General features: G+C 32.3%; 1 protein-coding gene across 2 annotated transcripts in view; it reads right to left on the bottom strand.

The window, feature by feature from the left end:
• Window positions 1-2,058: 2,058 nt before the first annotated feature.
• Window positions 2,059-22,786, bottom strand: part of LOC129805277 (cholecystokinin receptor type A-like) — a 61,093-nt gene continuing 40,365 nt past the window's right edge. The window contains exons 3-6 of one of the 2 annotated variants that reach the window (XM_055853079.1): window positions 22,067-22,264; window positions 14,154-14,354; window positions 5,356-5,545; window positions 2,059-2,686 (exon numbers count right to left, since the gene is read on the bottom strand). In XM_055853079.1, the coding sequence (XP_055709054.1) occupies window positions 2,269-2,686; window positions 5,356-5,545; window positions 14,154-14,354; window positions 22,067-22,264 (1,007 nt within the window). In that variant the 3' untranslated portion in view covers window positions 2,059-2,268. The remainder of the gene's footprint in view (window positions 2,687-5,355; window positions 5,546-14,153; window positions 14,355-22,066; window positions 22,265-22,786) is intronic. The other variant, XM_055853080.1, reaches the window with a different exon arrangement.

The following is a 22,786-nucleotide window of genomic DNA, read 5'->3' as shown; positions in this document are numbered from 1 at the left end:
CCAAGAAACCTTTTTTTTTGTGTGAAATAAAATTCACTTTTTTTTTAATAATTAAAGCTTTAGAATGTAAAACACTAGTTTAAAAAGATGACAAAGTGTCCAATCCTTGCGGAGTGCTCGAACTCACGAGAAAGAGTTATCTTTCCATTAACTTTTTGCATGCTTCTTGGGTACACACCACTCTACTGTGGATTAAATTAATTGATAAATTTAAAAAAAAATACATTCTCAATAAGAAATTGCTTAAGAAAAGTAAGTTTTCGAATACTTTAGTATGAGTAAAAAAGTTTTCGAACAAATAAAAAAAATAAATCCGGGAAAGATACATCAATTACGGGTACTATACCGACTCATGACCGATTAAGTCCCATGCAGTCGAGTTGGAAATTTCAAGCTCTTTCAAAAAAATCCAAAATGTAAGCAAATCGGTTGAAAAATAGGCCGTCCAAAGTGGTTAAACTTTGATGTTCGAAAATTCGATATCGCAATGGTTTTCGAATATAGGTGTCCAAGGACGAAATATTCGTCCTGAATACCTCTAAAAGATATTTGAAAATGAAAGACATCGTTACAGCCGTTTTCGAATTAAACCAAAAAGTAGGAGGGTGGTGGAGTGGGGGGGGGGAGAAAGAAAGACTGTCCTAGGTAATGTTGATTTATGGAGGGAGGGTCGTCGAAGATCGGAAGTCGATATCTTTTACCGTTTAGCTAGCCGTGTCACAAGTTTTCGAAAAAGTAAAAAAATTGAAATTTTTTTGGGAAAGATACATCAACTAGGGTGGAGTCTACACTTATGGATGTTATACACACTTGTGGACAACGCAAAAATCTTAAGTTATTAAATTAAACAAATTTCAAAACATCAAAAAAATTGTTAATTACATCATAAACTAATAATTTTATAACTTGTCGAAATCTGTTTTACGTAAGAACATAAGATTTTTGCACGCTGTCCATAAGTGTATAACATCCATAAGTGTAGACTCCACCCTACGGATAATATACCGACTCATGACCGATTAAGTCGGAAGTCGTCGGGTTGTAAATTTCAAAATCTTTCACCATAATCCCAATTTAAGCAAATCTTTTGAAAATTCGGAAGAAAATTCGGTATCGAAATGGTTTTCGAACATAGGTGGCCAAAAATGAAATATTCGTCGTCGAAGACCGGAAATCGATATCTCTTACCGTTTGACCTCTAGCCATGTCACAAGTTGAAAAATAAAAAGTGGATTATACAACTGCTCTTTCTTTAAATTCGAGCAATAAAAATAGTATTTTAAACAAATCATAGGGCGAACGGGGTAATTCTTTCGAATACAAATATTTTTAGGATTAAAAACAATTATTTTAGAATTGTCCTGTATATTGTCAGATAGGCAATGCCCAAGAGAAACTAATGAAACGTAGTTAGTTTGAATGTAGTTCATATTCGTTTAGCAAATGAATCCTGAAAAATAGTTCAGCTGCGTGAAACTGCTCTCTCTTAGTGGTTCGAGCAGTATAAATTCTGCTGTTGGGTCCTGATTTTCAGGACCTAAAATAAAAACCCTTAAAATATATTTTTAAAAAATGCAATGTCCAAAAAGCTAATAATAATATTAATAAGTTAATCTTACTTCGCTGAATTTCCATGTAATTTTATGTTTTACCACCGTCTCATGCAACTATTGTCGTGTTTTAATGTTGATTCCAACATTATAAAATTTTATTATTGGATTTGAATATTCTTACCTCTGTTTGTGGAATCATTTTTCATTTATTGTTGTTTGATCTCAATACAATGCACTTATTCTTTACACAGAAGGATGAAAATACATTTAATCGCGTGTTTTTTAAAGGAAAAATTTGCTAGCTAAGAACAGAATATAACACTTCTGTGAAGTATGAAAATTGGAAATAGCAAAAATAAATCAATTTATTGGGATGTCAAAGAAGAAAAAGTAACTAAAACAAAAATCACCAAAGAATGTGAATTGCTTTTGTAAAATAATCCTAGTGAAAATTATGAAAAAGTAATGCTTGACGATGCTGAAAAAAAGAAGTATAATCGAATTCTATGATTGGAATTCAGCTTTATTTTCGTGAACAAGTTGAATGCGAACATTAAGGTTCAATAGTAAATCCGCAAAGATGTGAAATTGTGTATTTTTGATTTCGTCAAATTAACAAATGATTCAAATATTATTATTAATAACAAATTTAATACAATCACTTGAAAGAGTACGTACTTTACAGGAATTAAACACAACATACAAAGAATGCAGTTCAATAGGAACTGTCCGTGCAGAGGCGATGGTTGTTGTGGAGTTTCGTTGTTTCTGCCTCACTTCGTTGATCAGGTCCACCGATACCGCCACCAAAACCCATTCCTCCACCGCCCAGACTAATTCGCCGTGGTTCCCGAAGCCTCTTGAAGCAGCGAAAGAGATTGAGGAAGGCCTTTCGGAAACCACGATTCATAAAGCAATATGTTATTGGATTGCAACAACTTGACGTATACGCCAAGAGGTGAAAGAAACTGATTTCCGTTGAGGTTAGGTTGTTGTACACGATACCGGGCTCAAACAGCACCATTGTATTGATAACATACAGCGGTGTCCAGCATATAAAGAATTCCAGAACCACCACAAACAGCATCTGAATCACACGTTTCTTGTTGAGTAAGCTCTTCTCAGCATTCGACCTAAGTGGGAATGCATACCGTAAAAAAATTCAGTATTCCGTATTTTAAAAAAAACCATGAGGCTTAGTGTTCTAAATTTTTAAAATATAGATAACAACTAGCAAGTGTTTAATGAAGATGGCGTTCAATAAATTCAATTATCCTTCTAAATCTTATTGATTTAGGGGAAAGTGCCCATGCTTCGTACGCCCCCAAGCTTCGTAATGACTAATTTATTCCTATGTTTCTCAATAAATGTGATTCGTCGCATTTTTTTTAATATTTTGTTTTACTCACAAAACTAACAGTTCCTAAATGAATAAGGAAAAATGAAATAATGTGGTAATAATTACTTTATTATAACGCAAACGCTGTTGTCCTAAGATCAATTTGTTCTTCTTACTTTTTTTTACTTCTTACTTCTTCTTACTTACTATCTTGTAGAATTCTTTAAGTACCGTCGTTGCGGGTGACTTTGCACGTTTTTTCGCTATTTTTCAACTTTACCCTGTAAAAGTGGATAAAGTACGAAGGGGGTGAATGGATAAAATTATTTGTATTCAGTTGTTAATGAATGGATTTTGTGCCACTAACATTAATTTTATAAAATTTACTATGTTAAAAAAAATCAAAAAAAAAGACTTGCACTTGGGATAAGGTGCGGGTGACTTTGCACTTTTTAATAAATACTAAAAAATCAAAAATTTCTGATAATAAACGACAATGAAGATCTTCATATCAAAGGGTAAGATGCACGAGATCTACAAGATGGCATAATCGCCATCTCGATTTGACGTTTCTCTCTGCCATTTTGAATAACTGTCAAACCCTAAAACTGGTCCGATTTTGTTGAAATTTTAGTATGTTGTAGCTGATGTCAAGACCTTTTCAAAACGTGTCTACGCTCCAGTCTACATCAAGTATTTACCTAAATACAGAGGCTCAAAGTTTCAAATTTTGTAATACTCATATTTTGGCGGTCTTTATTTTTTAATCTTCAATATTTGAAACGTGAACGAAATGCCTCAGTAACCATTAAAAATGGTTGAGGGGTTGAGGCATTAATTTTATATATTTATTTACTCTAACATAATTTAAAAAAAAATAAACGAAAAGTGCATTTAATTAATTTTTTATTTTTCATCTTTGCGAAAATAGTTTTTAAGATTCTCAAAAAATGCGCTGTTATAAACAAAAACAATACTTTTCTTTTTGTTTGTTTGTTAGATCTCATCGCCTAACGATAGTTGTGATAGCTTGGTAAAAGCCTTTTTTGTGATAGCTTTGATAAAAGGAAGCTCCCTGTAGTTCTGTATTCATGAAAATGTCAAAATTTTGAACTTGGAGTCCCTATATCCAGACAATCACTTGACCTAGGTCGGATTTTATATATGTTCTAAAAAGGCCTTGACATCAGCTACAACATACTAAAATTTCAGCTCAATCGGATGAGATTTTTGTTTTGACAGTTATTCAAAATGGCGGACAGAAACGTCAAATCAAGATGGCGACCATACCATCTTGTAGATCTCGGTCATTTTATCTTAAGTTATAAAAAAATTTGATAATTTTTAGCCAAATACTTCTATAATAAAACTTTAGAAAGACCATTATATGCAATTTTATAACATAAATCATGCGTTCTTAGGAAGATAATAGGGAAAAAATATTTTAATAAAAATAATCAATAAAATCGAAGTGGATTATTCTAGCCAGATAAATTCAGATTGGATTTGGGCAATTTACTACTCTGAAATCGGTTTTGGAATTGCACCTTCAGATAACTTTTTCGCGGAGGCATTTTTTTTTGACAAAATACCTATATTAGCATTTCATTGACTATTACTGAAACTACAAGAATCCTTTTGGGGATCATTGTACCTTACTTGGTACATAACATATCTCTATATACTTTGATATGGTAGACCGGATCGGCGAAGACCATCAATAAGTGCTAGAATTTATGAAAGTCTTACGGACAGCAGAGTGCAAAGTCACCCGCAACGACGGTAGATTTATTATTATTATATTACAAGGCAATGTGGAGAATAAATTACTTCTTGGGTGCTCGCCCACTCCACAAGCCATAGTTTTTTTTTGGAATTTTGAATTTTGACTTAGTTTTGCATATTTATTTATATTTATTAGACAAATATTAGATTTTGAAAAATAACTAAAGTGAGAATTAGGGAATTTTCAAGAATTGGGCTAAGGCTAAAGTATATGAAATCTGTGTAAGTTGACTTACTAAAGTGTATCTTGAAATCCATCATAGTAATATTTCAATTTTTTAATGATTTGGAGATTTTGTATATTGGCAATGTGTTTACATATCTTCCAGAGAATGCTTCAACGATTTTTAAGCACCAAATAGCAACAATTTTTATAATCTTCTGGCACACATAAAAGACAAAAAAAAACACTTTTGCGAAATGAAATATTTGTTTTTGCAAAATAATGCCAACAACGATGTTTGTCAGCTATTTTGAAAATATTGGTTATCTCTTGCCAAAAAACTTGGAATTTTTGATTTGTGTAACGTGTGACTGTTCTTTAACAATGCACAACAATTTCATTTAATACATCTAAATGATACAGTTCATATCTACTTTTACGCTCGTTATGTCTCCGTGTTAGTATCTCTATTTTAATTTAATTTTCAGAACATGCAAATATAATGGGTTTCTCACCTTCTTAAACCCGGTGCATATTTTCTCACAGAGCCCACGGCCATTCGGGAACGTGTAGATTCTTGACTCCAGTGGTTCCGTAACTGTGTCCAGGAAACACTGTCTCTACTGGATTGGTACCGACAGCTCGATGGACATCTACTAGCTGGGGTCCCTTGAGCATCAATATACACCTCAACCAAGTTATTTGCTAAGGGATGATATGAAATGAAATATTTGTATAGTTATATTATACTTGTTGCTCTTTTGGTATCTACAGCAAAAATCTCTTGAGACGAAATTTTCATATTATCTTGATCTAGAGAGAATAATGCTAGAGGCTTGCATACTTCTATATTCTACATACTGGATGATGCATTGAGTGATTTTTGCGGGAAATTGAGGGTACAGAATAAGAACGTACGAGAGAAATGTTCATAAATTCCATAATGCATAAGATTTACGATATTATTTGGGTCGAATTTCATCGTGATTTTTTAATGAAATATTTTTGAAATATTATTACTATGTCCTCAAGGTGATTTTAGTATTAGAATATCTATTTTGACATTAATAATCGACAACATAGGGTAATTTAAAGGAACTCTTAATATGGTACAATATTTACAATAGCAGAAGATACATAAAATCATTTTATGCAAATTAGAAAACGTTTATTTAAAGATTTGTAATATAGTACGAGTACAAGAGAAAATTTGACAATAGCAATAATATTTATTGTTCCACAAAATATTCATACATTGGGCTATATATCAAAATAATATTCTATTAATATTCATGAATATATCTTCCTGATCATTCAATTTAAGTTTTATAATTATATAGCTAATCGTCGGATATGAGTAATGAATTAATTGAGCTGACTCTTCCAGAATTAAAGTTTTGGGAGAACTTTATTCGAGACTTTGATATTTTCACCTTCCGAAAAATCTAACATCTATCAATTTATTACACACTTTTGAAAAGTATTTATTTAACCCTTTAAGGATAGTTGTCACCGGAGATATATAGATCAAATAATTTTTACTGACTATTTAAAGTCCTTGTGCAATGTTTTTTCATAATCACGAAGTAAAAAATTGTAAGAATTTAGGATATTTTGGAGCTGCTCAAACTCCCGAGGAAGAGCTCTGCCTTATATACTTTTTCGCAAATTTTTGGATGCCTATAAGGTTAATGTCGAATTAAATTTGTCTATGAATCACCACAAAACAATCTTCAAGTTGAAAATTGTTTAAGAAGAGAGTTTCAAAAAATCATCAACCTTTTAATTAATTAATTAACCAAATCGGGTGAAAATTATGTCTTTGACCTTATATAAGTCAAGATGGCGATATTTCCGGTGATAGGTGTCTCGGCGTTATCACACTTGCACATTAAAATTTTAATGTGATCATATTAATTGTCGCTTGTGAGCGTCCAAATATGTTATTTGTGTCTTTGAGTCACTTAATATTTGGGGTTTTTCTATTTATTGATAAAAAAGTGGACTTGGCCTGCAAAAATAAGTTTAAATTTACCTAAAGCATAAATATTTTTCACATTAAAAAATTAAAGAGAAAATCACATTAATTTTTCGCATTAATGCTATAAATCAATTTATATCAAATTTTGCGGGCCAAGTCTACCTTTTTATCAACAAATAGATCAAATTTTGAATATAAAATGATTCAAACACACAAATTACACATTTGGACTCTCACCAGCGACAATTAATGTGAATCATATTAAAATTTTAAAGTGCAAGTGTGATAACACAGTAAGGACGAAATGTTCAGATGGACTACCTTCAAAACATATCCAAAAATAAACGAAATCGCCAGGGCCAATTTCATGCAAAGTTAGAAAAACCTCAGTTTTGACCTATTTTTGGAGGTTAGGGAACGCATGAAAGGGGAGGGGGAAAAACTAAAGAGGTTGGGTTCGAGATAATGTCATTTGAGGAGGGGTCATCGAAGACCGGAAGTCTATATCTCTTACCGTTTGAATTTTATATCGATCAAAAGACTAAAAAGTGCGAAAAACAGTATTTTTTAAATGGGGCTATTACCGTTACTTTCCCGGTCCATCACCGATTGTGACCGAAGTAGTCGTGTTCATAATTTCAAGAACTTTCAAAAAAAGTCCAAATTTAACCAAATCCGTTGAAAATTAGGCACGCCTAGCTGTTTGATCTTTGACCTTAAATAATTCAAGATGGCGATTTTTCCGGTGATAGGTCTCGAAGGACAAAATGTTAGGTTGGACTACCTCCAAAACATATCCAAAAATGAACGAAACCGCCAGGGCCAATTTTTTGCAAAGTTAAAAAAATATACTTTTTGGAGGGGATAGAAGGGTGGGGGTAATTTGGGTATGTTATTTCGATGAAGAATGTTAACTTGTGGGGGTGTCACCGAAGACCGGAAGTCAATATCTCTTACCGTTTGGCAGCCAGGATGGAGAGAAGTTAAAAAGAAACAAGATTGTTAAAACTGCTCTCTCTTGGAGTTCGAGCAGTTAAAATTGGTCAAAAACAAAACTTTATCACATATTTACATATAGCATATACAAACTATTTTCAGACTTTCAATAAAATACTCTTTTCTTCAAAAACTTGAGTAATAAAACTAAAATTCGTTCAAAAAAAAGTGTATATGTGCTATATAATTAGTATATATTTTTGCTTATATCCTTCATAAACTTTTTTTTTAATTTCTGTGAGAACACCTAAAAGCTTTTTATTTGAGATGACATGGTATGAAATTAACAGTGCTTCACTGTGATAAACTATTACTACATCATAACTCTTCATTTAGTCATCCCCATAATTATTGCTTTTCAAATATTTATTACGCTCATTTTATAAAGTTCAAAATTTCATATATATGAATACATATAACCATTTTGAAATGTGATATTTGCGGTATAATCTGTAAAATAACATTTAACGAAAATTTTTATTAAACTTGAAAAGAAAAATTTTCACTTGATTTTAGAAAAGCTTCAGTATAAATTTCTGAGAGAAAAAAACTCAAATGCCTAAAAGCCATCATATAATTCTTTTCTTAACATATAATCTTAAAATTTAGCTATGAAATTGTCATGACAAATTTCTCAACAGATTTTATCATGCAAATATGCCACCGCAAACACAAGAAAATCCGCAAGTGAGATCCTAAATAATCCCAAAAATATATTATCTTTGGCACATTCGTGATTCATAAAATGAATTTTTCATACAAAATGAGCAATTTAGCTGCAAAATGGCATTAGACGGCAACGGAAAAAACGACGAATGGCACAAAAATGTATAAAGAATACGTTTCGTACTTGTACTATGAATAACAAAATTAGCAATATTTTCTCTCATATTTCCATTTGATATCACTAAATTTGACTCCTGTTAATACATAAATAAATGATACTTTTCCTTTCTTCAAAATGCTCAGATTTTCAGTTAAGGCTAATAAAGAATATGAGAAATAATTTATTATTATTAACAGAAATTAATTACAGATTCATTCTAAGTGAAACTTGATAACTGAAAATAAACTGATGTCTAATACATTACTACAAATAATATTATAGATTGGAAACTCTGCATACAGTCATTAGAAAATCCAATTATATTTGTCTACTTCAAATGGTATTGACTATGATATTTGTTGACAAGGAGAACTCTAAACCAGACATGTATGTGCGAGTATACATTAGACAAGTATAAGGATATTCCAAAAAAAATCAGTTAAATAGAATCTGATAAGGAAATTCCAGTATTGATTCAATTGAGAAGATCTGCTGGAAAAATCATCAAAATAATGAATTAATGATATACATAAGATTGAAGATAAAAACAAGCACAGATGTTTTTAATAGAGAACAATTTTGTCAAGAATTAATTAAAATCAAGTGATATAAAGCACTTTCTTGAATTTTTAAATAAATATCTTTCTGTTAATTAAATATTAAAATAGAACTGGAATAGTAGAAAAACATATAGTGGCTAAATATCAAGTCTGAAGGACGATCTTTGGATTAAGGATATGTCCCAGTTCCCGAGAGTCTCGAAATGCTAGATAAGGAATAATTACAGTGATTTTGATTTTTATGTCCTCGGCATACTTTTAGCTAAGTTGTATATAATTTCATATATGAAAACAAAATTCACTTCTCTTCCTTTTCCAAAAGATTTGCCTAAGTCTATTCCACATTTTTGATCTCAAAATTGGACAGAATTTATTTTGGTGTAATGTTCAATAAAAAAAGAGTGCAAAAAAGTAGGATATCTTTTTTCAACATGATAAAAAAATCTTTGATTCAAGCTCTTATGCTCTCTACACACAAGAGAAATTCATGTCCATATTGAAGCCAGTTCCCTATGCTTGTAGAAAAACAAACTTTTCAATATGGAAATGAATTTGTCTTGTCTGTAGGGGACATTAAGCATATAAATATAAAGGTACCGTCGTTGCGGGTGACTTTGCACGTTTTTTCGCTATTTTTCAACTTTACCCTCTAAAAGTGGATGGTTAAAGTGAACGAAGGGGGTGAATGGATAAAATTATTTGTATTCAGTTGTTAATGAATGGATTTTGTGCCACTAACATTAATTTTATAAAATTTTACTATGTTAAAAAAATCAAGAAAAAAGGCTTGCACTTGGGATAAGGTGCGGGTGACTTTGCACTTTTTAATAAATACTAAAAAATCAACATTTTCTGATAATAAACGACAATGAAGATCTTCATATCTAAGGGTAAGATGCACGAGATCAACAAGATGACGTGGTCGCCATCTTGATTTAACGTTTTTGTCCGCCATTTTGAATAACTGTAAAACCCTAAAACTGGTCCGATTGGGTTGAAATTTTAGTATGTTGTAGCTGATGTCAAGGCCTTTTCAAAACGTATCTATGTTCCAGTCTACGTCAAGTATTTACCTAGATACAGAGGCTCAAAGTTTAAAATTTTGCAATACACATATTTTGGCGGTCTTTATTTTTTAATCTTCAATATTTGAAACCTAAACGAAATGCCTCAGTAACCATTAAAAATGGTTCAGACTTTTATTTTATATATTTATTTACTTTAACATAATTAAAAAATAAATAAACGAAAAGTACATTTAATTAGTTTTTTTTATTTTTCATCTTTGCGAAAAGAGTTTATAAGATTCTCAAATAATGCGCTGTTATAAACAAAAACATTACTATTCTTTTTGTTTGTTTGTTTGTTAGATCTCATCGCCTAACGATAGCGCTGTTTTTTTCTGATGGTTTCGATAAAAGACGCTCCCTGTAGTTCTGTATTCATAAAAATGTGAAAATTTTGAACTTGGAGCCCCTATATCCAGACAATCACTTGACCTAGGTCGGATTTTATATATGTTCTGAAAAGGCCTTGTTATCAGCTAGAACATACTAAAATTTCAGCTCAATCGGATGAGATTTTTGTTTTGACAGTAATTCAAAATGGCGGATAAAAACGTCAAATCAAGATGGCGACCATTCCATCTTGTAGATCTCGATAATTTTATCTTAAGTTCCCACAAAATTGGATAATTTTTATCCAAATACTTCTATAATAAAGTTTTACAAAGATCATTATATGCAATTTTATAACATAAATCATGCGTTCTTAGGAAGATAATAGGGAAAAAAATATTTTAATAAAAATAATCAACAAAATCGAAGTGGATTATTCTAGCCAGATAAATTTAGATTGGATTTGGACAATTTACTACTCTGAAATCGATTTTGGAATTGTACCTTCAAATAACTTTTTCACGGAGGCGTTTTTTGACAAAATACCTATATTAGCATTTAATTGACTATTACTAAAACTACAAGAATCCTTTTGAGGATCATTGTACCTTACTTGGTACATAACATATCCCTATATACTTTGACATGGTAGACCGGATCGGCGAAGACTATCAATAAGTGCTAGAATTGTTCAAAGTCTCACGAACAGCAGAGTGCAAAGTCACCCCCCGAGTGCAAAGTCACCCGCAACGACGGTACAACATTTTAACTATACGTTTAGGGCAGAATCACATTGACCGTAAAATGCACATCGTATTACGTTAATTTATACATTTTCATTGCAATTCTTACGCAAATTCTCGATTACCGTACTACCTTATCTCATACTCGGTGGCACTAGGTGATAATAATATAAGAAAATTGAAGATATAAAACGAAAATGCGATAAACGGTGAGCAAAAAACGATTAATTTCTCGTACAGTTTTCTTTGCTCACCGTTTATCGAATTTTCGTTTTATTTCTTCAATTTTCTTATATTATTGTCACCTAGTGCCACCGAGAATGAGATAAGGTAATACGGTAATGGAAAATTTGCGTAAAAATTGCAATGAAAATGCGTAAATTAATGAAATACGGTGAGGCTACGGCGAGCATTTTAATTTTAATGTGATTCTGCCCTTACTGAAACTTTTGTTTCAAGAATTTAAAAATTCAGTCACTGAGACCTGATTTTTGAGACCATATTTGAAAAAAGAATAAAAACTAAATATTTCCTGTTAGCTGAACTTGTACTTGGATAGTAGAACTTTTTTTTACTGAATATAAAAAAATTAGGTTTGATTATGAAGGAATCACACCTAATTTTATCTCATACTCGGTGGCACTAGGTGATAATAATATAAGAAAATTGAAGATTGACGAATTTAACAGGGAATATTTAGTTTTTGATGTCAGATGAATATAAATACTCTGAGAAACATTGTCGACGGAAAAATATGTTTTATTAAAAAAAAAAGGTTTTCGAAAATTAAGTTCCAACGGCTGAACTTTTAAGAATTTAAAATAAAAAGTTCCGAAAATGTAGTTTAAATGTTGTACTCTTATATGCTTAAAATTAGAGAAAATATGGTATTTTTGAGCATTTTTGACCCACGTAACACCTTAATATTATATTAATTTTTGTTGAGATTTATTTAAATTGGTGTTGGATTTGGAGAAATAAATGAAATTTTCCAAGTGGACATCGTTAAACGAATAAACATTTAGATATATAGATAAAACCAATAAAATCTAACATTTTTTCCGCAGTTCACTAGTGTTAGTTGTTAATTGTTACTTTGTAGTTATTCTTTTAATTTTTAGATTGTCGGAATGTCCAGACAATAACGAAATCTCCATTTTAAAAACAGTTTTGGAAGAATTTCGAAAGAACATAAAGACTTCGAGAAATTGCTGAGAAATATTTAACACAAGGTCATAATAGGTTCAATTTAAAGCTCCTCTCCTTTTCTATCTCTTCCACAGACAATGTCTTCATTGTCTTTCAAGGGCATATGTGTTGCCCTCCCAAAGTATACGCTTAAGTGTAAAAAATGCACTTAAGCGAATATCCCGGAATTTTCGCCCCAAAAAGGATGTTTGGGGCTATTAGGGACCCAAAGGCGTATTGTGGAGATAGGGGGGGGGGGGTGTTATGAACATTTCACAACCCCTAGCCATTTAAAAGGAAAATTCGTCACAATATGTTTTAATTATATTAAGAACTATTTTAAAGAAAAAAATGTTAAAAAAAATCAAGTTCCCCAACAATACTCGTCAAAATACAGTATAACAAAGAATTTCAATTTCTAATAAAATATTTCACTTGAAAGTTAGTAAATTTTTGTGCTTTATTTGAAGCCCGTCCAATAACAAATTTCCAATTGTAATACATAAGGTTTTGAAGAGTCAGCATTTACAAGAAAAAGAACAGGTTAACGTATATGTATTATGTTTTTGTTAAAAAAATATATATAAAAGTATATTCTAGCGTCTCATCATTCATAGAAAATACATGTTAGTATAATATGCATAAATTGATATAGAATTTTGAAGGGTGAGCTCAGCATATTGCCTGTGGTAACACTTTCTCCAGAATTTCAAATGGTAAATTGATGCTCTTTCTCGTCAAGTCACATACTCAACACAGTGCCAGTGTGTTCATGCGTTATCCTAACGATTTGTTTGAGAAATTTCATTGAAACATCTGCGATTGTTCCGTATTTACATTTTCTCTTTCTTCTATAGAACCATTGTAAATATATATATTTCAAGTTTAACAATAATCTTTCTATATAATATTAATTTTCACTTCTACGCCTTAAGTAATAGGCTATGCACGGAGTTTTTTTTAAATAATATTATAGCGCTATCCTACTCACTCGTGTGTGAACGAAGAATAAGGTACAAATGCAAAATTTTCCTAAAAATTCTTTGTAGAAAAATGCTCAGATTAACGTGGTGAAAAGTTTTCATCTTGTTTGTTTCTATGAGTACGTAAAGTAGAGTGCTGCAGAGGATTTTCCATTGAAAAACTTCCAGTTAAACGAACCCATATCAGAACAAAGAAAATTGCATTACATTAGTATGTGATCCGAATTTTCCAACGAAAGAAGTTTTAGCTGGGATTTTCGTTATGATTCACGAGTTTATGGAGTTATGTTAAAGAAATACAAAAATTTCAAGTTAAAGGAACGGAGTTTAAATATAATTCAATCACAGTATTTTTTTTTTACTTAAACCCTTTAACGGTTCACCGTTGATCCAAATATTTTTTCTATAAAAACCGAAAGTTATGTTTCTCTTAATAGTTACACAAATATTTTTTTCTTTAGGTCAACGGTGGCCTACCTTGCAGTTCTTAAAGGATAAACTAAAATAAAAAAAAAAAAACGAATGATATGAGGTATCAACAATTCTTCTTCATATCAAATTGATTAAAGAATGCCTACAATGCTATGAACATCCGAAATAGCTTCTTGGACTATATGATAGACATATATATATACTCACTTGACTGATTTTCCGAATTTTGATTATTCTTGAGATTCCTTTCAGTCCGCATTCCCTGCCATAGTGTCCGAGTAATCAGGGAATATGTGATACCAAGCACAAGTAATGGAAGCACGAATAGAAATACATCTAGGAATAAATTATACATGCGTTCGTAATCTTTAGCATCGTCTGGCCAGTGCTCCCGACATTTGTGATGACCTAAGAAAAAAAAGAAAAGAAAAAAAGAGACACGTATAACTGATCCATGTGGATTATATCGGTATTCTGAAATTCTTATTTTTTATTATAGAGAAATTTACGTGGGGAGTACGTGTCACTCCATCCGGAGCAACAAACGGATCTCCCTCCGGTTTCCGGTGACACGCAGGGGTACATATTGGGAATGAAAATAAAATTAAATCAGGGATGAAAGATGATGTAATATGTGTGTTTGAGAAAAGGGGAAAAGCGATATCGCAAATATGCTTTAGAACCTCGTCAAACATTGTAAGCTTGAGACCGAAATTTATGACTCTTGAATAAAATATTCATCTTTATGGAGCTACTACTACGCTCATTTTTCACGCAGTTCTAGGGAAAAGTCGAAAGGAAAAGGGATAAAAACATATCTTAACATGGGGAGATTCAGGTTCAGCAGAAAGCAACAATATGAGAAGGATTTTCTTAGTGAAAAGCAAAAGAATGGTCTCTGGACTTAGGTTGGGACAATAACTATGGATTTACCTTTTCATTCAAGGAGAGTATATTACAGCCGTAAAGTAAAAATATTTATGTTAATAAGTTATGTACACTTGAAGGGAAGAGGTAATCCGTGAAACGCTCTAGTAATGGAATCTCCTAAACGAGCATAATAATTTAGAATAAAAGCAGAAACAAAATTCTAAAGATTTTCGAGATGAGGGTTTTTTCAAGAAAAAGTCTTTAGTTAGCTGAAAGTCTTTACAATTTATAATTTCTGTGATACAGAGCTAAAGCAAACCTCATTCCATCGGGCCTATTCGTACAAAGAAGTTTTGTGAGTTTTGTCATTATCACATGATAGATCACAGTGATAGATACTCACTGAATTTCTTTTTTTTATTCAGGGGCAATTTATAAGATGATTTTCCCAAAAATTGATTTCTGCGGTTATTCGTTTCTCTGATTTCAAGAAAGAAATTTTGACTCGCTGCTTTTGGCAAAATTTAGATGTTAACCGGATGTCACAAAATGTTTAAGCAAAATCTACCCCATATCCACTTCCTTCAAGCATTTATAATAACACCCACAAAATCCCCATTTACAGTAGACTCTCGCTAATTCGGCTCCTTTAACATCGGGCTACTTTTTAATTCGGGCAGCAGTTAAATTTGACAAGAGTTTGTTGACATTTTTGAAGTTAGATTGTGATTATCGAATGAAGCAAATATGCTCAAATTTGCCATTCTTTGTCTCAGTTGTGATGTGATTTTGCATTATTAAGGGACTTTCATAAAATTTACAATTAATATGAGCATGTAAATTTAATATGAGTACGCAGGTAAACAAAAAATCGTTGCATTTCAAAAATTTCATGCCCGAATTTTTCTCTCAAACTGGGGTTACATTTCGGTCCCAAATGCCCGAATTTGAGAGAGTCTACTGTACTGTTTTATCGTTTTCTTAATATTTCAGGTTCTGTGGTACTAATTAAGGCGTAAATTGGTATAATTGGTTCTGAAGAATTTCGATAGAAGGGTGATCTATTGGATCCTCCTATCTATAATTAAAAATGAAATGATCCTAGTGCTCCAAATAATAGGATTCAGTGCAGTGAAACTTTGACAATTTAATTAATTTCTTTTCTTTTAAGCAATTAACACTTATCCATATACTTCGGGAGAGAAGGCTATAAAAAATAGCTAAACAGAACATTCTGCCAAGAAAGTGATTAGGATTGTGAAAAAAAAGATTTTAGGATTAAATCAATCTATATTAGTATCTTCATCTTTTTGTCAAAGGAGAAAATATTATATATATCTGTGTATAAGATATAGTCCTCCCTCATCCTTATCGCCTATAAATGATTCTGAAGCATTATCCCTAATCAGATCTGTATCACTGTATGAAACTGTAACACTTCTCTTTACAACAAAAAGTAAAATAGAGAAAAACACTATTATAGTCAGGGGCCTCTCGACATTTCATTTTTCCATACGTTTTTGCATGGAGACTCTGAAGACTATTGGCAAGTTTTTTCCTAAAGAGAATTGACTTATCAGTTTGATATATTTCGAAATCGTGTATTAAAAGCTATCTAAAAATACATATTTCATAATGTTCACGGAAATAATACAAGAACTACGAGCAAAATTGATTAAATCGCGGTGCAATATCTGCAAAATGAGAGTTCCATAATTTTTCATCTTATACAACCTATGAAAGAGGATTTCCACCCTTTGCCTCTGGAGGTTGGTCACCAACGCTAAGACGGCGGTGGACGCAATACTGTACATTGTAGATATTTTTGGAGAGTGAATGAATAAATAATAATAATAATAATTTTTACAAGGAAAAATGAAAAATAGCTTCACTTTTTATTAGGCTTGTTATGTCCCTGATTATAGTAGTTGTATTTTATCAGTCACGGTAAATCAAACTCAATATTTTAGCGAAATTGTTAATAAGGGTCCCCCGTCGAAAAGGTGTTCTTTTTGACCTTGTTTAATTCAACAAGTAGAATTCGATTTGCAAATTTCAACTTGTTTTTTCGGTGAAGTTGTACTCCAAACACCAAACTGGCAGGAATACTCATGTAACTTAAGTCATTAGGAAAATTCTCCATGAAACCCCCCTGTCCCACCCCACGTCTTTGAAGCACAGTGCAATTTTCGTTATATGACAGGGAAAACACCTTATTTTGACATGTTTTCTCCAACGTTGGTGTGAAATATGTTTTGAAGAAGAATATCTTGCTTTTGCTCTCGGATTTTTTTTCCTAAAAGTTTTTCTATAAAGCCTCTAGAGACATTAGTGAAAAATTGATGCCAAAACTTAGCAATTTGAAGTAAATTGATTTTATGTAAGGACTGTGTGCACATGAGTAATTTAAAATGATAAATTCTCCCAAGAACAAGGTAGAAGTATCCACATCAAAGAAAAGGCAGTCTTGGACTATTTACAATAGACTTAGCAGATAGTAGGATAGTCTTTTACAATCCGATCTAAAATGTCTGATCGGTGACAAAAGAGTAGAGAAAAGTTTACGAACAGTAGGGGGTAAAGTCACCCACGGATGACAAAGTCACCTGCATCTACATCTACGGTATCTACATGCAATTATCTATTAATAAATATCTATCTATATAATTATCTGCATAAGTCAAAATATTGTCGTGAATGGACCGAAGATACTGAAGGACTTACCATAGTTCTTATTACAGAAATGGGTGATTGTTGGAAAAGGAAGGTAGCTGAAAACCTATCTACTAACTGGAGCGCGGATGATTTACATCCAAGCTCAAACTAATTTATAAGAGCACGCGTTGACTTACTTCATAGTGGGTATGTGTTTCTCGCATCAAATAGGTAGACTAAAAATTATCCAGGACATGACACTTTCCCCGTTTCAAATAAAATTAGTTTCGCAATAATATCGCACTTCCGCTCTTTAGCACTTTCAGCATCTGTGTGTTTTGAGATAGAAACCCACAAACATTAAACTTTAGTTTATCATATAATATTAATAATTATTATTTCAACTAATTTTTTTACGAATGACGTGCTATGTTAAAGTAAGCTTGAAATATTCTCCTTTAACACAATTTTCGCTTTTAAAATATTTAAATATTATTCAGTTTTTCTTTCTAAAATGTCACTATTACACTTAATTTCATTCACACATTGAAATATATAGGGTAAGTGTGCCAAATTTCGGCCAGCTTCCAATTTCGGCCACTTTGAGTGTAATTTCGGCCATGGAAATAAATTAATTAAAATTATGTATGTCATCTTCGAATAGTCAATGAATTCATTTTGCTTTCAAATATTTATTCATTTTAGGATGTATTAACACAAAGACTGTTAAATTTTAGGTATAATTTGAATTTAAATTGCGTTGTAAAAACTCAGTGTGGAAAGAGTCTTACAAAAAATGTGACAGATCGATTGTGTCTCTAGCAGTCTTGTGAATTGTGGTGAAGTGCAGAAGGTTTTCCTTCGGTGTTTTTCATGAAAATTGTTTAGTTTTCATTAAAGATTGTTTCTGTTTATGTTAATAGTGAATCAATCTTAAAATTTCGGGTAAAATTTCCCAGCTGGATCCTGTATTTTGCGTAAAAAAGTATATACTTTGTGAGCGTCTCTCCGGTGAGGTGGTGTTGCCTATTTCGGCCACATCTTTTGCTTTCCTAAATTTCTTATTCATTTTATGTTTTCTTCTTCAATTTCTGAATTCTATAATGTCCAGAGAAAAAACCATCGCTTCTATGAAAAAGATGATGTGAAAAAGTCATTGGAAGAGTTCAGGAAGTGCAAATTGCTACGGGAATCTGCGCGTAAATTTGAGATGCTACTCTTCAGGTGTTTAGGACAAATTACACGGAAGATCTCAGGGCTTGTGGGCCATATAAACGTATTAAACTAAATATTAAACTCGTTCCGTATGACGTTTTGAAATTTTCTATCCGTTGCGTTACAAAAGGTAGCCAGAAAAAAGGTGGCCGAAATTTCACACAAAGTGGCCGAAATACTACCCAAAGCAATGTCCATATTTTTATTAATTTTTCAATATTTTAGGAAGTGATTTAAAGAAAACAAAAATGATAAACTAGTCTTGAAGGTTCCACACAACCCTCCCGAAAAGGAAGTAACAAAAAATATCAATGTGAATTAAAAATATTGCATTTCAAACTTAGGACTTCGGTGCTTACATGCAACTATGCCGAAATTTGGCACACTTACCCTAAATGTCGTTTGCTAAAGACATTTACTGACTTCCTCATGCTATTTTCGTGTTCAAATATAAAAGAAAATTGTTTTTTTTTTTAAATATTGTAATATTTGAAAAGTGTTTTTCTAATAAAAGAATGTTTTTTTAACAAAAGCCTAGTCAAAGTCAAAAAAACTAAGCCTCAATGGATCAGTTGGTAGAGTAGTGTCTCTATAACTGTGAGGTCTCAGGTTCGAAATTCGGCATCTGCAGATTTTTCAGCAGCCGTATCGAATTAGTCCAGTGAATGGGTAAAAAAGTAATGCCTAATGAATTGACAATGAACCGTCTAAAGAAGAGAAACCGGTACAGAAACGAGTTCGGCATAAAGAGATCGTTACAAATACACATTCACTGCAATTGATCCAACCAAGGTTAGTCTGCCGCAATATAGAAACGACACTGTGTGTATACCTCAGGCATACAGAAGACGAGATATGGAGCTGGAAGACCGCCTTGGGGGTTAAGATAGAATGGAGTAATGGGGAGTACATAATGGGCCAAAATAAGTAGCCTGGATGCAGCCGAACCGACAAAGATTTAAGCCGACCCATAGACAAATTTTAATCTTAACAAAATTTGGATTTTTTTTCTTAACAAAATTTTGAAATCTGAAAGTGGGATAAATTTCTAGTACAAAGTCTTTGACTTAAAACCGGATTCTGAAAGTAGTACAGAAATTCCCTATCCAATTCTTTATTAATCGAAAAATCGAAATATTCTCAAAATATGACTAAAATAGCAGAAGTGCGTTGACATTCTTTTTTTTTTCAATAAATCTAATTATAAATATGAAAAAAAATTATTTCCGAATACAGACGAGCTCCTCAAATTCGAACTACGAAATCGAACATCACAACAGTTAATTCAAAATGATTTTTTTTTAGAGATTTTGCTAAGTAAAATCAAGTTTGTTTGACAATATAAGAGCATTTTTTTCGATTTAAGTAAATTTACAAGTGAAATTTTGAATTAACAGTTAGAATTGAAGTTAAAACAGTTTTTATAAAAGAGTGAAATTTGGATCTTCTACTCCAAGGTAAGTAAATCAGGTTCAGTGAAATTCATTTGCACAATAGCCACTTTTGTTTGTCCTGAAATACCCAATTGTTCCGAAATATAGGGGGAGGTGGGCTATTTTGAGCTGTGGGGCTAGATTGTTCAAATGCTTTTGTGATTTGTGGAGCTCAGAGGCAAAATGACACATATCCTATGGCTCAAGCATATAGGATATGTGTCATTTTGCCTCTGAGCTCCACATTTATTAATCACTTCGATCTCTAGTACAACACTAAGTATCAAAAGATCATGCGAAAAACTAATTCACGGAGTCCTCTATCTCGTGAGTTCAAGCATTCCACAAAGCTGGGACACTTTGCCATGTCTTTTTATTAAGTTCCACAATTATTTTATAGAGCTAAATCACATTACGCTAAAGTTAAGTATCCTTTAGAAATATGAGAAAAAATCATATAACAATGTAGCCCCACAGCTCACAATAGCCCCATTCTATTTTTTTTTCATTTTTTGCTATTTTTGTAAAAAAAATTATGCATTTTTCAACATCTTTCAGTAAGAATCTTATTCTGGATAGAATAAGGAATATAAATAGTTATGTCAACAAAGAAAACAAAAATTTGAGAAGTCGTTAAGCTGTTTAAAGCTTGAAAGTGCTATAATGTGTCTCGAAATACCACACCTTACCCTATTGAACAATAAACACTTAAGAAACTGTGTCCCGGTAAAGATTCTGATAAGTCAAAACCTCAAACGCCAAAATTCCGAAAACTAAAATCACAAAACAGTGTCATTAATATACCTACAACCACAATTGCTCCCGCGTTTGCTGGAGTCAAGTACAGTAGACTCTCTCAAATTCGGGCATATGGGACCGAAATGTCAGCCGAATTAAACAGAAATTCGAGCGACAAACTTTTTGAAATGCAACGATTTTTTATTCATCTGCATAGAGATATTGAGTTTACACACTCATATATAACGTAAATTGCATGAAAATCCCTCAATAATGCAAAATCACATCAAAACTAAGACAAACCATGCCAAATTGGAGCATATTTGATTAATTTGATAATCATAGTTAAACTTGAAAAATGACAACAAACTTTTTTCAAATGTAACCGCTGCCCGAATTAAAAAGTAGCCCGATCTTAAAAGAGCCGAATTAGCGAGAGTCTACTGTAGTAATTTCTGTATTTCAGGAAATTATCCTCCGTATTCGTCCCTTTAGGGATTTTGGCGCTAGGGATTTTGGTTTTCGGGTTTTTGAAAATGAATGAAAAATGTACCAAATATCTGTCTACTAATCTCAAATTTTTTTATTAAATGTACAACATCACACATGAATGTCGTTATTTTTTTGAAACGTTCGAATTTGAGGGTTGAGTTTCGGAGGAAAAAGATCAGCTCAAAACGTTTCAAATCAATAACCAGTTTGATGGACTCTGATAAACTTATGGTAGCCTTGATTCTTCACCACCACCATGGACTTAATGTAATTTGAAATGCATGTTGAATTGTTGATATAACGAATTATACCAAAACTTCTAATTTAAAGAATTCAGAAGGGAAATTGCACATACTCCGAGTTAGGAGCCATTAAAGAGTTTCCTGTAAAGAATCTCAACTACCGCATTTTTATCATTAAGATAAGTTAAATTGCAGTTGACCTAGATTTAAATATAAAACAAACTATGTATGCATTTATGTACTTTGTGGTTTTCCATATTCTCATAACATTCAGAAGATTCTTACAACTACGACAGTTCTATTGCCATATATACATTATATTGTGGTTCACCTGAGAATTGTGGGTATTCTCTGTAAATGAATGTATATAAAACGATGAAATTAAATGATAACTGTGAAGCAGTGGAGAAACATAAAGGAAGTGAAAGTGTAAGAGCCATAGGTGAAAAGTGCTTGAATAGTGTAAGGATCTTACCTTGACTTATGGGTATTAGACGACTAAAGAATGCAATAGGTGACATGGACACGAGACTTCCACACCAAATAGCTGCAATCAATTTATACGAATGACTGAGTGTTTGCCAGCGTCTCGATCGTAGAGGATGACAAATGGCATAATATCTTTCAACAGATATCACGACCAGGGTCCAGGCGGAAACAGCCACCGATGCGGCTATTTTTCCGTTGAGAATGATAAAGTGAAGTCCAACATCAGGTCGCATACCGGAAAATAACAGTGGGCAGAATAAAAAGAAGCTGTTAAGATGGTAAATATGAATATATGTATATAAGTATATAATATATAAAGAGTTTCAGTATCTCTTGGGGAAGTTTTCACACCAAGACACAAAGATATACTCCATTGGTATCTACCACGTGAAACACGCAATTTCCTTTCACATCCATACTCCTATATCCGTGCTATTGGAATTCGCAACGGTGAGCCCCAATTTCCTCAATTCCCCCGAGAGCACCATCCAATTTTATCACTATTGAAAGGCTCACACATTGATTTTCCTTTCCATAAATTCCACCAAGATACAAATGTGACAAGTTGCCAATAAATCCGCACAACTGATTACATTTCCATTGAACCCACTGTTATTTTTGTTTCATCCATAAATAGATATACCATTCCCTTATTTGCATAAAACCGACTACATGTTGATAAATTGATAGTGTCGTCCTATGAAAA

The sequence above is a fragment of the Phlebotomus papatasi genome, chromosome 3, assembly GCF_024763615.1.
Source record: "Phlebotomus papatasi isolate M1 chromosome 3, Ppap_2.1, whole genome shotgun sequence".
Taxonomy (NCBI): Eukaryota; Metazoa; Arthropoda; class Insecta; order Diptera; family Psychodidae; genus Phlebotomus; species Phlebotomus papatasi.
This window is presented reverse-complemented; position numbering and strand designations above follow the sequence as displayed.